Below are 12,326 nucleotides of genomic sequence, written 5' to 3'. Positions count from 1 at the left end.
AGGTCCAGCCGCTTCAACAAATCAGTGTGTTTGGGAGGAAGAAGGGGAGGGGCAATTATTCTAGAAAAAGAGGGATGTTCTTGCCTGGATCTTGTTTTGAACAAACCAGATATGCAAACTATGTGGGGAACAACTGAGGAAACTTAAATACAGACTGTGAAATTATTCGTTGAGTTAGGTGTGATACTGGTATTGCAGTTATGTAAGAGAATGTCATTTTTAGAAAGGAGCACTCAAGTATTTAGAGGTGAAGCTTTGGGGTGTATAAAATTTAACTTTTAAATGGTTTATAAATATATTAAATACTATTATATTTAATATGTATATATAAGGCTTATATATAAAGCAAATATGGGAAAATATTAAAATTATTCAACCTAGGTATATATTACGTGTACCTGTACTTTTCTATTACTTTTTAATTATAATTTTTTACTTTTTTCTAATACTTTTTTAGTATTATTTGAAATTTTTCATAATAAAAGGACAAAGTAAAAAATGAAGGAGAAGAACACAAAATGGATAAAAGTGCTAAATAGTGTTGTCAACCGTTGTTTAACAAATATTTGACACCTACCCATACAAAACATTTTCAATGTTAAATAAAATTTGTCCTAGAAAGAAGGCTTTCAGATGGAAATTACCTCGATGGAGTCGCTGGAGGGAAACATTTGGAAACCACGGCTCTGGGTAGAATACTTTCTAGATCAAATCAAAATAAGGGAGTGCTTGGCCCACGCTGATGGTCCCTGGAAACCTGCTCGTCTGGGCCAAGTTTGTTGAGAGCGCCTCAGCCCCACGAAGGATGCTACAGGCAGCAGCAGGTGATGACCGCTCCACAGCTGGCAGAGGCATGGTGAGGGCACATTACATCACAGAGGGGCCTTCTGTGAGGCAGGGTCCCTGCCCGGTGAGGGACCAGGCAGAGGAGAGGCTGACCAGAGGCCCCGGGGCAGGGACGCACGCCGGGTTCAGTGAGCACCGGTTCCTTGAGCAGAACACCTATCTCTACCCAAGAGCATTCCTCCTGGAAGGCGATGAATTTCCAACGGCAGTCTCTTCAGATTCATCTCAGGGGACCACGCAGGTAGGTAGAAAGCAGGCCGTGGGGTGGCGGGGGCAATGGAGAGGAAGTCAAACCCCACCCCTGATTCACCCAAGATCTCCACTTTCACAGGCTTGGCTTATGGAGCCCCCCCACGCTTTGAACAAAAGATTCCGTTTGAGCAAGGGTTTTGTAGCTTGACGAGAGTTTTAGAACTACCATTACGGGGAGCAGAGTGTGACATAGAAGATGGCAGAGAGACCACAGAAGGCCTCAAACTCAGGCTTTCATGTCAGGTCAGCGGGGACTCCCTGCCCTTAATCTTAGCCAAAAGGCCGGGAAGCGATTGGTCAGCGGGGAATCCCTACATGACAGAGGAAATAGGAAATCCCGAGTTTCCTCGGGAGGCACAGAATAGTGAACACGGAGTTTCAGAGACTAACTCGTAGTTACAGGGCTTGGGACGAGGACCAGAGCTGGGAGATAAAACTGGAGCAGCAAAGGCTCCAAGAATCACATATAAGAAGGTCCTGAATTAGAGGGAAAAGAGAGGGAAAGATGCAAGGGACATTGCAGAGAGAAGATTGCAGAGAGAAGATTGCAGACGCGGTGCCTAATGTGACTAGAGGGTAGAAGCAAAGTGGAAGTCCCAAAGTCCATTCAGGTTTTCAGTGGAATGACTGGCCAGTGTTTGGTCGTGAGCAGGTAGCGCTGCCCTAGGAGAACAACACAGCCTGGGTGGCTGCAGCAACACGCAACTGTCTCTCGCCAATCTGGAGGCTGGAAGTCCAAGACAAGGTGCAGGCAGACTCAGTATCTGGGGGATGGGGTTCACGTCCCGGTTCATAGACCATGTCCTCCTATAATGGGAGGGATGAGGGAGCTTCTGGAGTCCCTGTTTTAGGGGCAATAATCCCACCCATGAGGGCTCTCCGCCTCATGACCTCACTGCCCCCCAAAGGCCCCACCTCCTAACACCATCACACTGAGCATCGGGTTTCAACATTTGAACTGGGGGGACCAGGCATTCCTCTCTAGGAAGCCAGAGAGAGAGACTCAGAGGACTATGGGGACCAGGCATTCCTCCCTAGGAAGCCAGAGAGAGACTCAGAGGACTATGGGGACCAGGCATTCCTCTCTAGGAAGCCAGAGAGAGACGCGGAGAACTACAAAGAACTCCGTTTGGGGCCTGGGGTGACGGCAAGACACAGCGGGCACTGCTTATAGGCCGTCAGTCAATCCATTGATTCCCGCCATCGTTTCTATTGATATTTCAGCACCCAGGACTCTCGACTCAGCTTCCTCATTACCTGGCTCATTTCTGTCTTCAGTACGTCCCATGGAGCTAGCCACCGCCACCTCTCACCTGAACTACACCCCAAAGCACACCGACCCTTCTCTGGCTTGTCCTTAGGGCTTCCCAGGTAGCTCAGTGGTAAAGAATCTGCCTACAATGCAGGAGACAGGGGTTCAGTCCTTGGGTTCAAAGATCCCCTGGAGGAGGCAATGGCAATGCGCTCCAGTGTTTTTGCCTGGAGTATCCCATGGACAGAGGAGCCTGGCGGGCTACAGTCCATGGGGTCACCAAGAGTCAGGCACGACTTAGCAACAAAACAACAATACAACTTGTCCTTCCACAGTAGCCACGTCATGTTTTTGGGCTGAAAATCTAATTTATTTTACCTCTTTTTGCATTTGCATTAAGAAGGAACTCTAGATTAGGAAATGGTTGTTGGTTCCAGGCTCAAAGATCCAAAAGGCAAGATAAAGCTAGCCAACTCTTCCCCCAGCCTTGGCCCCAGGGGGAGCTAAGCACTCTGGAGCCCGCAGCCAGCTGGAAACCCCTACGCTTTCCTGACCTGCCTCTCCCAGCACTGCCCGCTCCCCAGAGCCGCCAGGAGGTCACAGAAAGCCAGGAGTCGCTCCTTAAGACACAGGTCAGTAAGTAAGGGCACATTTATCTCTGTACAGAACGCAGGGCCTCCTCCGAGCAGGCATGAACCAGTCTTCCTGTGGATGAGTCAACAAACACCTGGAACCAGTCTCACCACTGCCCCCTCTGAATCTGCCCCCACCTGCTGCCCACACACGGCTCTGCACACGCTGTCTCCCTGATCCAAAACCCACGTGGCCCCCACTGCCTACACTGGTGACCCGGCCTCAACCAGGACACTTCTCCAACGTGGCGAGACTGTGGTCCCCCCTGGAGGATTCTGATGGATAAGACAGAAAGTGAAGCCACAGCCCTTACGTCTCTCTTACATGCCAAGCATTTCATGTCCAGCACTTTATCTGATCTTCCCATATTCCCCTAAAGGCTTAGTCCAGTCACCTTTGACACTGAGACTCAAGTAATCTGTCTAAGATCACATCACATCATTACCAAAGCGATGGAACTGTAATTCAATGCCAAACCTCTTGATTTTTTTTTTTTTTTGCATCATGTGATCCCTGGCCATCCACATCCCTTTCCTGAGCATTCAAGAGCTTAAAAAATCTGACTCTTAAATGGGTGCCTTGTTTTGTACACAAGAGACACCTTAATTTGTAATAGTTAATATTATCCTCACAACACTTAGTTTTTTGATGACTTCAGTATACCCGTCATCCACTTTGCCCACCAAGCCTTACACACACACACACACACACACACACACCCCCACCCACCCCTTAGGGATCAGGCTGCTCCTCTGCCATTCTTGACACCCGGCCGTCTCCACACCTGACGGTGTGTTTCTCTGGGCCCTCTGCCTCAGGCCTGCCATCCACTCTCCACACTGGAAACACGCTTCTGGGCCCTGCTCCCCCTCCCCCAGGCTGGGAATGAACCAGGTCCTGGGCTCCAACTGAACACCTCATTACTGCTTCCTCATTTTCTGAACTTTTGTCTAAGACGTTATGGGTGTGTCTGTCTAATAGAGCGTAGGTCACTTGAAGACGAGAACTACCTTCGTGTCATCCTTACGTACCCCAGCCTATTAGAAAAGATAAAGAAAGTCAGTGATGGAGGCAATTCTTATGGTGTGATGTGGACACAATTCCTGTGACCAAAAATGACAGCTTTCCACCCTCCTGATGGCATGCTCAGGTCCTTGGCTTGCTTACTCCTTAATATATTGTAACACTTCTTGCACATCGCAGGAAAGCAAGATACTAGATACTCTACAAGACATCTATTGTGGAGAGGAAGAGCAGGTCTGACAGCTGTAGGCACCTTTTCTTTATCATTTTCAAGGCGATGCTCCTTCCGACGCAGTACTAATGATGCCTGTAGCCCGAGCACAGAAGCCAGGCTTGCTCTCCATCCGGACCTCAGGAAGAAGCGACATCCTAGGAGCCTCTGTTCTGACCTGGACTTTAGTAAATTCCTTTTATCGGGACTGTAATTGCAGGTGGTGATCAGAGGCCACAGAGACCACGGAAGAATTTTATGGCATTCCAGACAGGACACAGGCCAGCTTGGAGGAGGAGCAGCAATAAGACTTGGCAATACAGGGAGGGCGTGGAAGTTATTTCCGAGGAGAGACAATGGTAAGACCAACTTAACTGGTTCTGGTGTAGGAGGGCAGAATTCTTAGAGGGGCACCTTTTATATCAAGACAGTGATTTCACTGGTCTGAACTCAGAAGTTGTTCAACACCAGCATTCTGAAAACCAAGCTCTCCTCTTCTTCCGGTACCTTTACATCTTCTCCCATCTGGTGTCTCTAAATTAATTTTTTTGTAGCCAGAACTTCCATTTTATTGCAATGGCTACTTTCGTGTCTCTTACTGCTGTCTTTAATAACTTTTAATGACCTAAGAAATAGTTGGCTGAGTTCCGTTTTCCACTTCCTCCAAGGCCAACGATGGTGCATCCTACGCCCTGTGTGTACAAATAGAGGAGGCAGCGCTCATTCTCCCTGCCTCATCTTCACCCCAGCATGCCTGGACTCTTGACAGGGCAAAACAGAGTGGGAAAGTGGTTTTCCACAGAAATAGCCGGCAAGTCCAGATGTCTCGAGAGCTCCCAACCTACAGAAGTCATCTGTCTGTTGCTGCGTGTACTTCCTTGTTCAGTACCTCCCATCAGCAAATCACGGGGCAGGGTGACTCATGGTGGACAGCCACGAATGAGACAGACCATCTCAAGGAGCTCTCCTTCTGCAAGGGGAATCAGGCAGGTGCTCAGATCTCTACACGACACAGGTAGCAGGAGGTTGATGCCCCAAAAGAGGCAGACAGGGCTGCGGAAGATGGAATGAGAGAGAGATTTTATCCTATCAGGGAAGACTTGGTGGAGGTCCCAGTCAGTCTGGGGGACGTCGAGTTTGCAATCAGTTTGCAAGCAATTCAAGTGCAAGGACTCACAGGCAGTAGGGACATGGGCCAGAAATCAGGAGGAAGAGGGTGTGTCTGGGAAGTAAAGAGCCCAAAGTTATGATGGGAAGAGTTCATTCTCAGTTCCCCAACTTCTGTTTTGACTACAGTAAGCCCACTACATATAACTCTTCAAGTTTCAAACTTCTCAAAGCTGTGAGCGTGCGTCCACATGTCCAACCACGAAAGTTTGTCCGTGTGTCCGGCTTGCGTTGTCGCACGCCTGCACCCTCTCCAGGCGGCTGTGCTTTTGTGTACTTTGCGTGAGCACAGTAGACAGTAGCTGTATCTCAAGCCCAGGACGTCCAGAGCAAGCAGAAAAGCAGTAACGATGCGGCTGGTACTACTGGACTTTTTAAGGAACTGTAGCATAAGCTTTGCTGCTGCTGTCCAGCCGCTCAGTCGTGTCCCACTCTTTGTGACCCGTGGACTACAGCACGCCAGGCCTCCCTGTCCTTCACCATTTCCCGGCGCTTGCTCAAACTCATGTCCATCGAGTCAGTGATGCCATCCAGCCATCTCATCCTCTGTCGTCCCCTTCTCCTCCTGCCCTCAATCTTTCCCAGCATCAGGGTGTTTGCCAATGAGTTGGTTCTTCACATCAGGTAGCCAAACTATTGGAGCTTCAGCATCAGTCCTTCCAATAAATATTCAGACTTGATTTCCTTTAGAACTGACTGGTTGGATCTCCTTGCTGTCCAAGGGACTCTCAAGAGTCTTCTCCAGCACCACAGTTCAAAAGCATCAATTCCTTGGCGCTCCTTGGTGGTAGTTTGGTCGTTAAGTCGGGTCCGACTCTTGCAACCCCATGGACTATAGCCCGTGAGTCTCCTCTGTCCATGGGATTCTCCAGGCAAGAATACTGGAGTGGGTTGCCATTTCCTTCTCCAGGGCGCTTGTTAAAAACGTTTTATTTCTGGGTTCATTCTTTATATATTATTTGTGTGAGAAGTATTATAAACCTATTAAATTACAGTATTTATAACCGATTGTGTTAGTTGGGTACCTAGGTGAACTCTGGTGGAGTTGACACACCAGCTGGACTCACACATGCACTCTCAGAATGGAGCTCCTTTGCGTGTGGGACTCACTGGGGTGGGGCGCCCTCATCCAAACCCCACGTGCAGCTGGGGCTCTTCATTTCCCAGCAGAGAGTCTTCCTCCTGCAGCTGAGATCAAGGACTTCTGCCTAGCAAAGTTGCAACTCGGTGTTTAAAGTGAAAGCTTTTTTGTTTGTTCTTGTTTATTTCAGATTTTTAAGGTACTACCTTTAGTTTCTTTTTTATTTTAAAAGTACAAAATTTCTTCTAAACAGTCATTTATATCCCTGCCACCCAGCAATGATACGCTTCATAGTACCAAAATTCTCTTTTTAGTTAATGCAACTAATGCAAATTAATACCTGCATACTGATTTTTTGTTACTTGCATATTTTTTTAAAAAACACCTAGACACTGGTAGTCATGACTTTTGGTATTATTTTCTCTTTAAGTAGTATACTGTGTCCTTCTTTGACATACACATCTACAGCGCCATTTTGGATTTCTGTAGTGTGTTCTATCTCCTTATTGACAGATATTCAGGCTATGTCAACTTTTATACTGCTTTTGGAGAAGGAAATGGCAACCCACTCCAGTATTATTGCCTGGAGAATCCCAGGGACAGAGGAGCCTGATGGGCTACTGTCTACGGGGTCACTCAGAGTCAGACACGACTGAAGCGACTTAGCAGCGGCAGCAGCAGCTGCCTTTAGATGACGCTGTGATAAACATCCTTGGATGTGTACCCCTGTGTGTGTGTCTGGACATTTTTCCTAAATATAAATTTTTAGAAGTAGAATTACACGGTCCCAGAGAACACAGATCTGTTTAATCTGTATCAAACAGATGTGTTTAATACAATTGAACACACCTTTAATGAAGGAAATTAAAACATAATTAAGAGAATTAAAGGCATGTTTCACTGTATTAATGCACACTGTCCTTAAAATTTAACACCAAGTGGTGTAAGCATTGGTCTCATCTCACTTCAGTTTAAATACTTCCCACCAATCATGTGGCCCCCCTCCCCATCCATACACCCCTCTTGAACCCCCGATTCTTGCAAGGCCTGAGCTATTGGCTAATCTCTTTAATCAATAAGAGACTCACTCTGCACGGCATTTAGTGGCCCATTTTCAGGCACACTAGGATGATGGGTGAAGCCACAGGAATGGCGATGTGACACAGGCAACAGAGGCAGGGAACTGTTACGAGGCAGCCCCCAACTGCCAACCCTCAAAGCGGCCCGTCCCCACCCAGGTGAGGCGTTCTCAGTCAGAATCCGTTCATCAGTGTGAAATATTCTTCATCTTTTATTAGCATAATCTCTTCATTAAAATGGTCACCAGAATTTTCACTTTGGGGCGTTCTTCCCGCTTGCCCTAGTACACCTTCTTTTGCCATCACAGAGAAAGGAAATGTCTCTGCCACCACGGAAACAGAGTTGGACCAAATTCTGCCCACTGTTGGGCCAAGTCACAGGTCCTTTGGCCTCTATCTTCCTTTCTACTGTGCATTTCAGCTCAGGATCAGTTCAGTTCAGTTCAGTCGCTCAGTCGTGTCCGTCTTTGTCGCTCTTTGCGACCCCGTGAATTGCAGCACGCCAGGCCTCCCTGTCCATCACCAACTCCTGGAGTTCACTCAGACTCAGGTCCATCGAGTCAGTGATGCCATCCAGCCATCTCATCCTCTGTCGTCCCCTTCTCCTCCTGCCCCAAATCCCTCCCAGCATCAGAGTCTTTTCCAATGAGTCAACTCTTCGAATGAGGTGGCCAAAGTACTGGAGTTTCAGCTTTAGCATCATTCCTTTCAAAGAAATCCCAGGGCTGATCTCCTTTAGAGTGGACTGGTTGGATCTCCTTGCAGTCCAAGGCACTCTCAAGAGTCTTCTCCAGCACTACAGTTCAAAAGCATCAATTCTTCGGCGCTCAGCTTTCTTTATAGTCCAACTCTCATATCTGTACATGACTACTGGAAAAACCATAGCCTTGACTAGATTGACCTTTGTTGGCAAAGTAATGTCTCTGCTTTTTAATATGCTGTCTAGGTTGGTCATAACTTTCCTTCCAAGGAGTAAGAGTCTTTTAATTTCATGGCTGCATTCACCATCTGCAGTGATTTTGGAGCCCAAAAAAATAAAGTCTGACACTGTTTCCACTGTTTCCCCATCTATTTCCCATGAAGTGTTGGGACCAGATGCCATGATCTTTGTTTTCTGAATGCTGAGCTTTAAGCCAACTTTCTCACTCTCCACTTTCACTTTCATCAAGAGGCTTTTGAATTCCTCTTCCCTTTCTGCCATAAGGGTGGTGTCATCTGCATATCTGAGGTTATTGATATTTCTCCCAGCAATCTTGATTCCATCTTGTGCTTCTTCCAGTCCAGCGTTTCTCATGATGTACTCTGATGGCGACCCCCAAATTACTTGGTCCACTGAACTCAAACTCTGTCACATTATCAACCACGAACATTACATCCTGCCCCATCTGTGGCAAGCTGCAGAAGTCAGGGAGAGTTTATGATGAGAGCCTGGGATCTTATTTCATGCCCTTGCAGCTCACTGAAGAAAAAAAGACTTGTTACTTTTAAATGCTGAGTCAAATTCTTACAAATTTCACAAGAGGACAAAAGAAAAAGATAATTGAGTCTTAAAAATTTAGCCTAAAAAATATATATATATATGAGTATATGTAACGTAATATAACTTTTAAAAACCTAACCAAAATGAGTGGCTGCTGACTTTTTCTTTCCCTGAGTTTGATGTTTGAATTATTACCTTCCCAATGTCAAATTTTATTTTCTATTATCCCCTTACATGCAGTGGGTATTCAATAAATGTTTATTACAGGGGACTAAATTCAATACACTTAGGTCAATATATTTCATGCATTTCTAGTGGTTGTTTATAGTTGGAAAACAATATTAACGACAATCATTTCAGTGTAGCGATAATACCAAAGAGAGCAATCCTGACACACCCAAGGTGAGTTATTAAATTCTAATTTTACCAAAACCAATATCACAAATTTGTAATAACTCATCCAACTCTTAGAAGGGAACAATGATTTGGGAGCAAAAGTAGATCAAGAAAATTGATATTCAAAGACAGGGGTAAAAAGATACATATGTGAAATTCCGGCTCCCTACAGTGAATAGTCAAAAGCTCTCCTACCAGAAAATAATACTTTGAATTGAGAAGCATTCAAATCACAGTAAATTTCTAACCCAATTAAATTTCTTCTCCCAGGTAGCCTATGTACCAGAGCAGTGTGACAGCTGTTAATACTGTCATTCAATAAACATTTCTCTAATGGAAAAAGATAAAATAATAAAGCTATATTCCAACATGTAAACAAAGATTTCTTCTCAAAATGTTAGCTTTGTTTGTAGTTGCTGGGGTTTCCACTGCCCCCCCAAAGTGGTCTATCTCTTAGGAATTAAAATATTACCAGTAAATACTGGCAAACGTATCAGTAAATATGCCAGTAGGTAGTGACACAAAGAAATGAAACATGCTCTTCGTACTTGTATCTTCCTATCTTCTCCACAACACACTGGAAGGACAGGGAAACAGGAAGCGATCAATCCAAATGCCTGCAAGTGTCTTTGAAATCAAGAAGAACTATATTCTAGAAGCCCGGTTTTCCACTGCAAAGCTCTTTGCCACTGTCTTCTTTTCCAACTTCCTACTAAGCCCTACACATTGCTCCTCGGTTCTTACAGTTCCTCAGGTGACTTCCCCTGGAGAGTAACCAGACCTGAGCAGACAGAACTCAATAAAGCACGGTCTCTCCACGTTACACGCTTTGCCTTTAAGAAAAGCATTTCAGACAGATTTTCTCAGAAGTGGGAAATATTCTATTATTTTTAGTAAAACAACTTTAGCTTAAATATCATCACAGAAATCTTTTGAAAGATAATGATCTTCAAAAACCATTTAGAAACGCTACAAGAGTCCATGCCACCGTGAGCACCTCATCGGGTTTGCCCAGAACTGTCCTAATTTGAAGACAAAAAGCCCCAAGTTCCCTCAGGGGAACAATCGAGGACAATTAGTCAACTTACTATAAGCCATCTTTGAATGAAAATATCAGAAAAGCCAGACAGCTCCATTTAATGAAATTAAAAAGCCTTTTTCTGTATTAAATAAAATAGCCGGTGGGAATGACGCAGGGAGCCCCACCTGCGCTCTGTGACAGCCTCGAGGGGTGGGATGAGGCAGGAGGTGGGAGGGAGGCTCAAGAGGGAGGCGACGTGCGGATACCTATGTCTGACTCTGTTGGTGTATGGCAGAAAGCAGCGCAACATGGCAAAGCAATTATCCTCCAATTAAAAATGAGTAAGTTTTCTTAAAGCCTTTTTTCAATGTCCTGCTGTATATAAAGAAGGGGGCTGAATCAGTCAGGGTTCGGTCAGGGTCCAGACAGGAGACAGATGGCACAGCGAAACGGGGTAATTTGAGAAGAGTTTCATTAAAAAAAAAAAAAAAAAATTTTACCTACAGAGCTGTGGGCGGAGTCAGGGAAACCTACAGGATGCGTCGTCTAGTGTCTGGGGTGGCCGGAGACACCAGCACCTGGAGAGGCGGGGCGGGGATGGTCTGCAGAACCTGGAGACCCCTGGGGTCCCCTCCCCCTGCAGGCAGGGGCTGGCTCCACACTCCCTGCGACCACCCTGAGCAGGGCATGGCCGGCAGTATCAGTGCCTCCCATTGGCGGGTCCCCCTGGACGGCAGAGGAAGGGGTCCTGTGGACGGCAGTCCGCCACCCTCAGCATCCTGGCCACTGAGCAGAGTGGCAGCAAGTCTGGAGGGGCCCAGAGAGACGCAATTTTAAAAATGGAAGAAATTTTAGAGCACCCGTTTGTTCTTGCTCAGTTGCTAAGTGGTGTTTGACTCTCTGCGACCCCACGGACGGCAGCACGCCGGGCTTCCCTGTCATCCACTGTCTCCCGAAGTCTGCTCACACTCGTGTCCACTGAGTCGGTTACCATCATCGAGTAGCCATCCACAAAGACATGGGATGGGCTGGGGCAAATATGGTAGCCTGATACACCCTCGGGCAGTGGGGCGCGGTGGAATCCTCCGTGTTTACAGAGAGGAAATCTGAGAGCTCCTCTCACACTCAGCAGCAAGACCCTCTTGCCCATTCGTAGGGGGTTCCCCGGGGGCAGCCTTTTGCAGCCCAGCTGCTGTGGGGAGCGTGAATTGAGACAGAGCAATGGTGTCAGCAACCAACTCATCCCTCTTCACTCAATCTAACCAAGTACTCTTTGCTTTTTCCAAGCCCAGTTTTGTTTTGGGCTCTATCCATCCTTATCCTTCAGCACTGCCAAAAGAAATTAAGATTTTTCAAGTACCTCCTTTTGATACTGCGTTTAATGGAAGCTCTGACTGGTCACGGATTCTCCTTCTTGAATGTTCACTGACAAACTGCTTCCAGCTGCCCTCTCGGGTGGGAGGCCACCACAATAAAATGCAGTGTTAGCTGGGGATTTCAGCTGCCACCTGGGGGCTAGAGGTTCTCAATGGATGCTATTTAGCAAGGCCGGTGATGAAATGGTGACAAATGGTATGCTGGCTTTTTTTTTTCTCGAGTCTGTGGTTTAGGACTGGTTGGTTTCAATCTTGCTGGCTCTTTTTTTTTTTTCTGTTACCAATCTTTTCCACATTTAAAATCCGTTACTGCCTCTCCTACGGGGATATGGCAGCAAGCTTGGTGCTGTCGACAGAAGCCATTTGTTGGTGAGAAGGTTCATGTGTTTAGACTCCTGGCAAGTACTGATTTTTAGAGTTAATCCACACTACAGAATTTATGTTTATTTTCTTATTTTATTTTTCAACTCACAAAATAATTTTCCTTCCAATTGTTATCACTCCACTGA

General features: G+C 46.3%; 1 protein-coding gene across 3 annotated transcripts in view; it reads left to right on the top strand.

Moving 5' to 3' along the window:
* Positions 1-673: 673 nt before the first annotated feature.
* Positions 674-12,326, top strand: part of CDYL (chromodomain Y like) — a 158,566-nt gene continuing 146,913 nt past the window's right edge. Inside the window, exons 1-2 of one of the 3 annotated variants that reach the window (XM_024983678.2) lie at positions 998-1,087; positions 4,438-4,576. In XM_024983678.2, the coding sequence (XP_024839446.1) occupies positions 4,574-4,576 (3 nt within the window). In that variant the 5' untranslated portion in view covers positions 998-1,087; positions 4,438-4,573. Of the gene's footprint in view, positions 1,088-2,963; positions 2,983-4,437; positions 4,577-12,326 lie in introns of those variants that run through there. The other 2 variants (XM_059880406.1, XM_059880405.1) reach the window with 2 other exon arrangements.

The sequence above is a fragment of the Bos taurus genome, chromosome 23 (genome assembly GCF_002263795.3).
Source record: "Bos taurus isolate L1 Dominette 01449 registration number 42190680 breed Hereford chromosome 23, ARS-UCD2.0, whole genome shotgun sequence".
In the NCBI taxonomy this organism is placed as follows: Eukaryota; Metazoa; Chordata; class Mammalia; order Artiodactyla; family Bovidae; genus Bos; species Bos taurus.
Note: the sequence above shows the minus strand (reverse complement) of the source record. Positions and strands in the feature narration are given on the sequence as shown.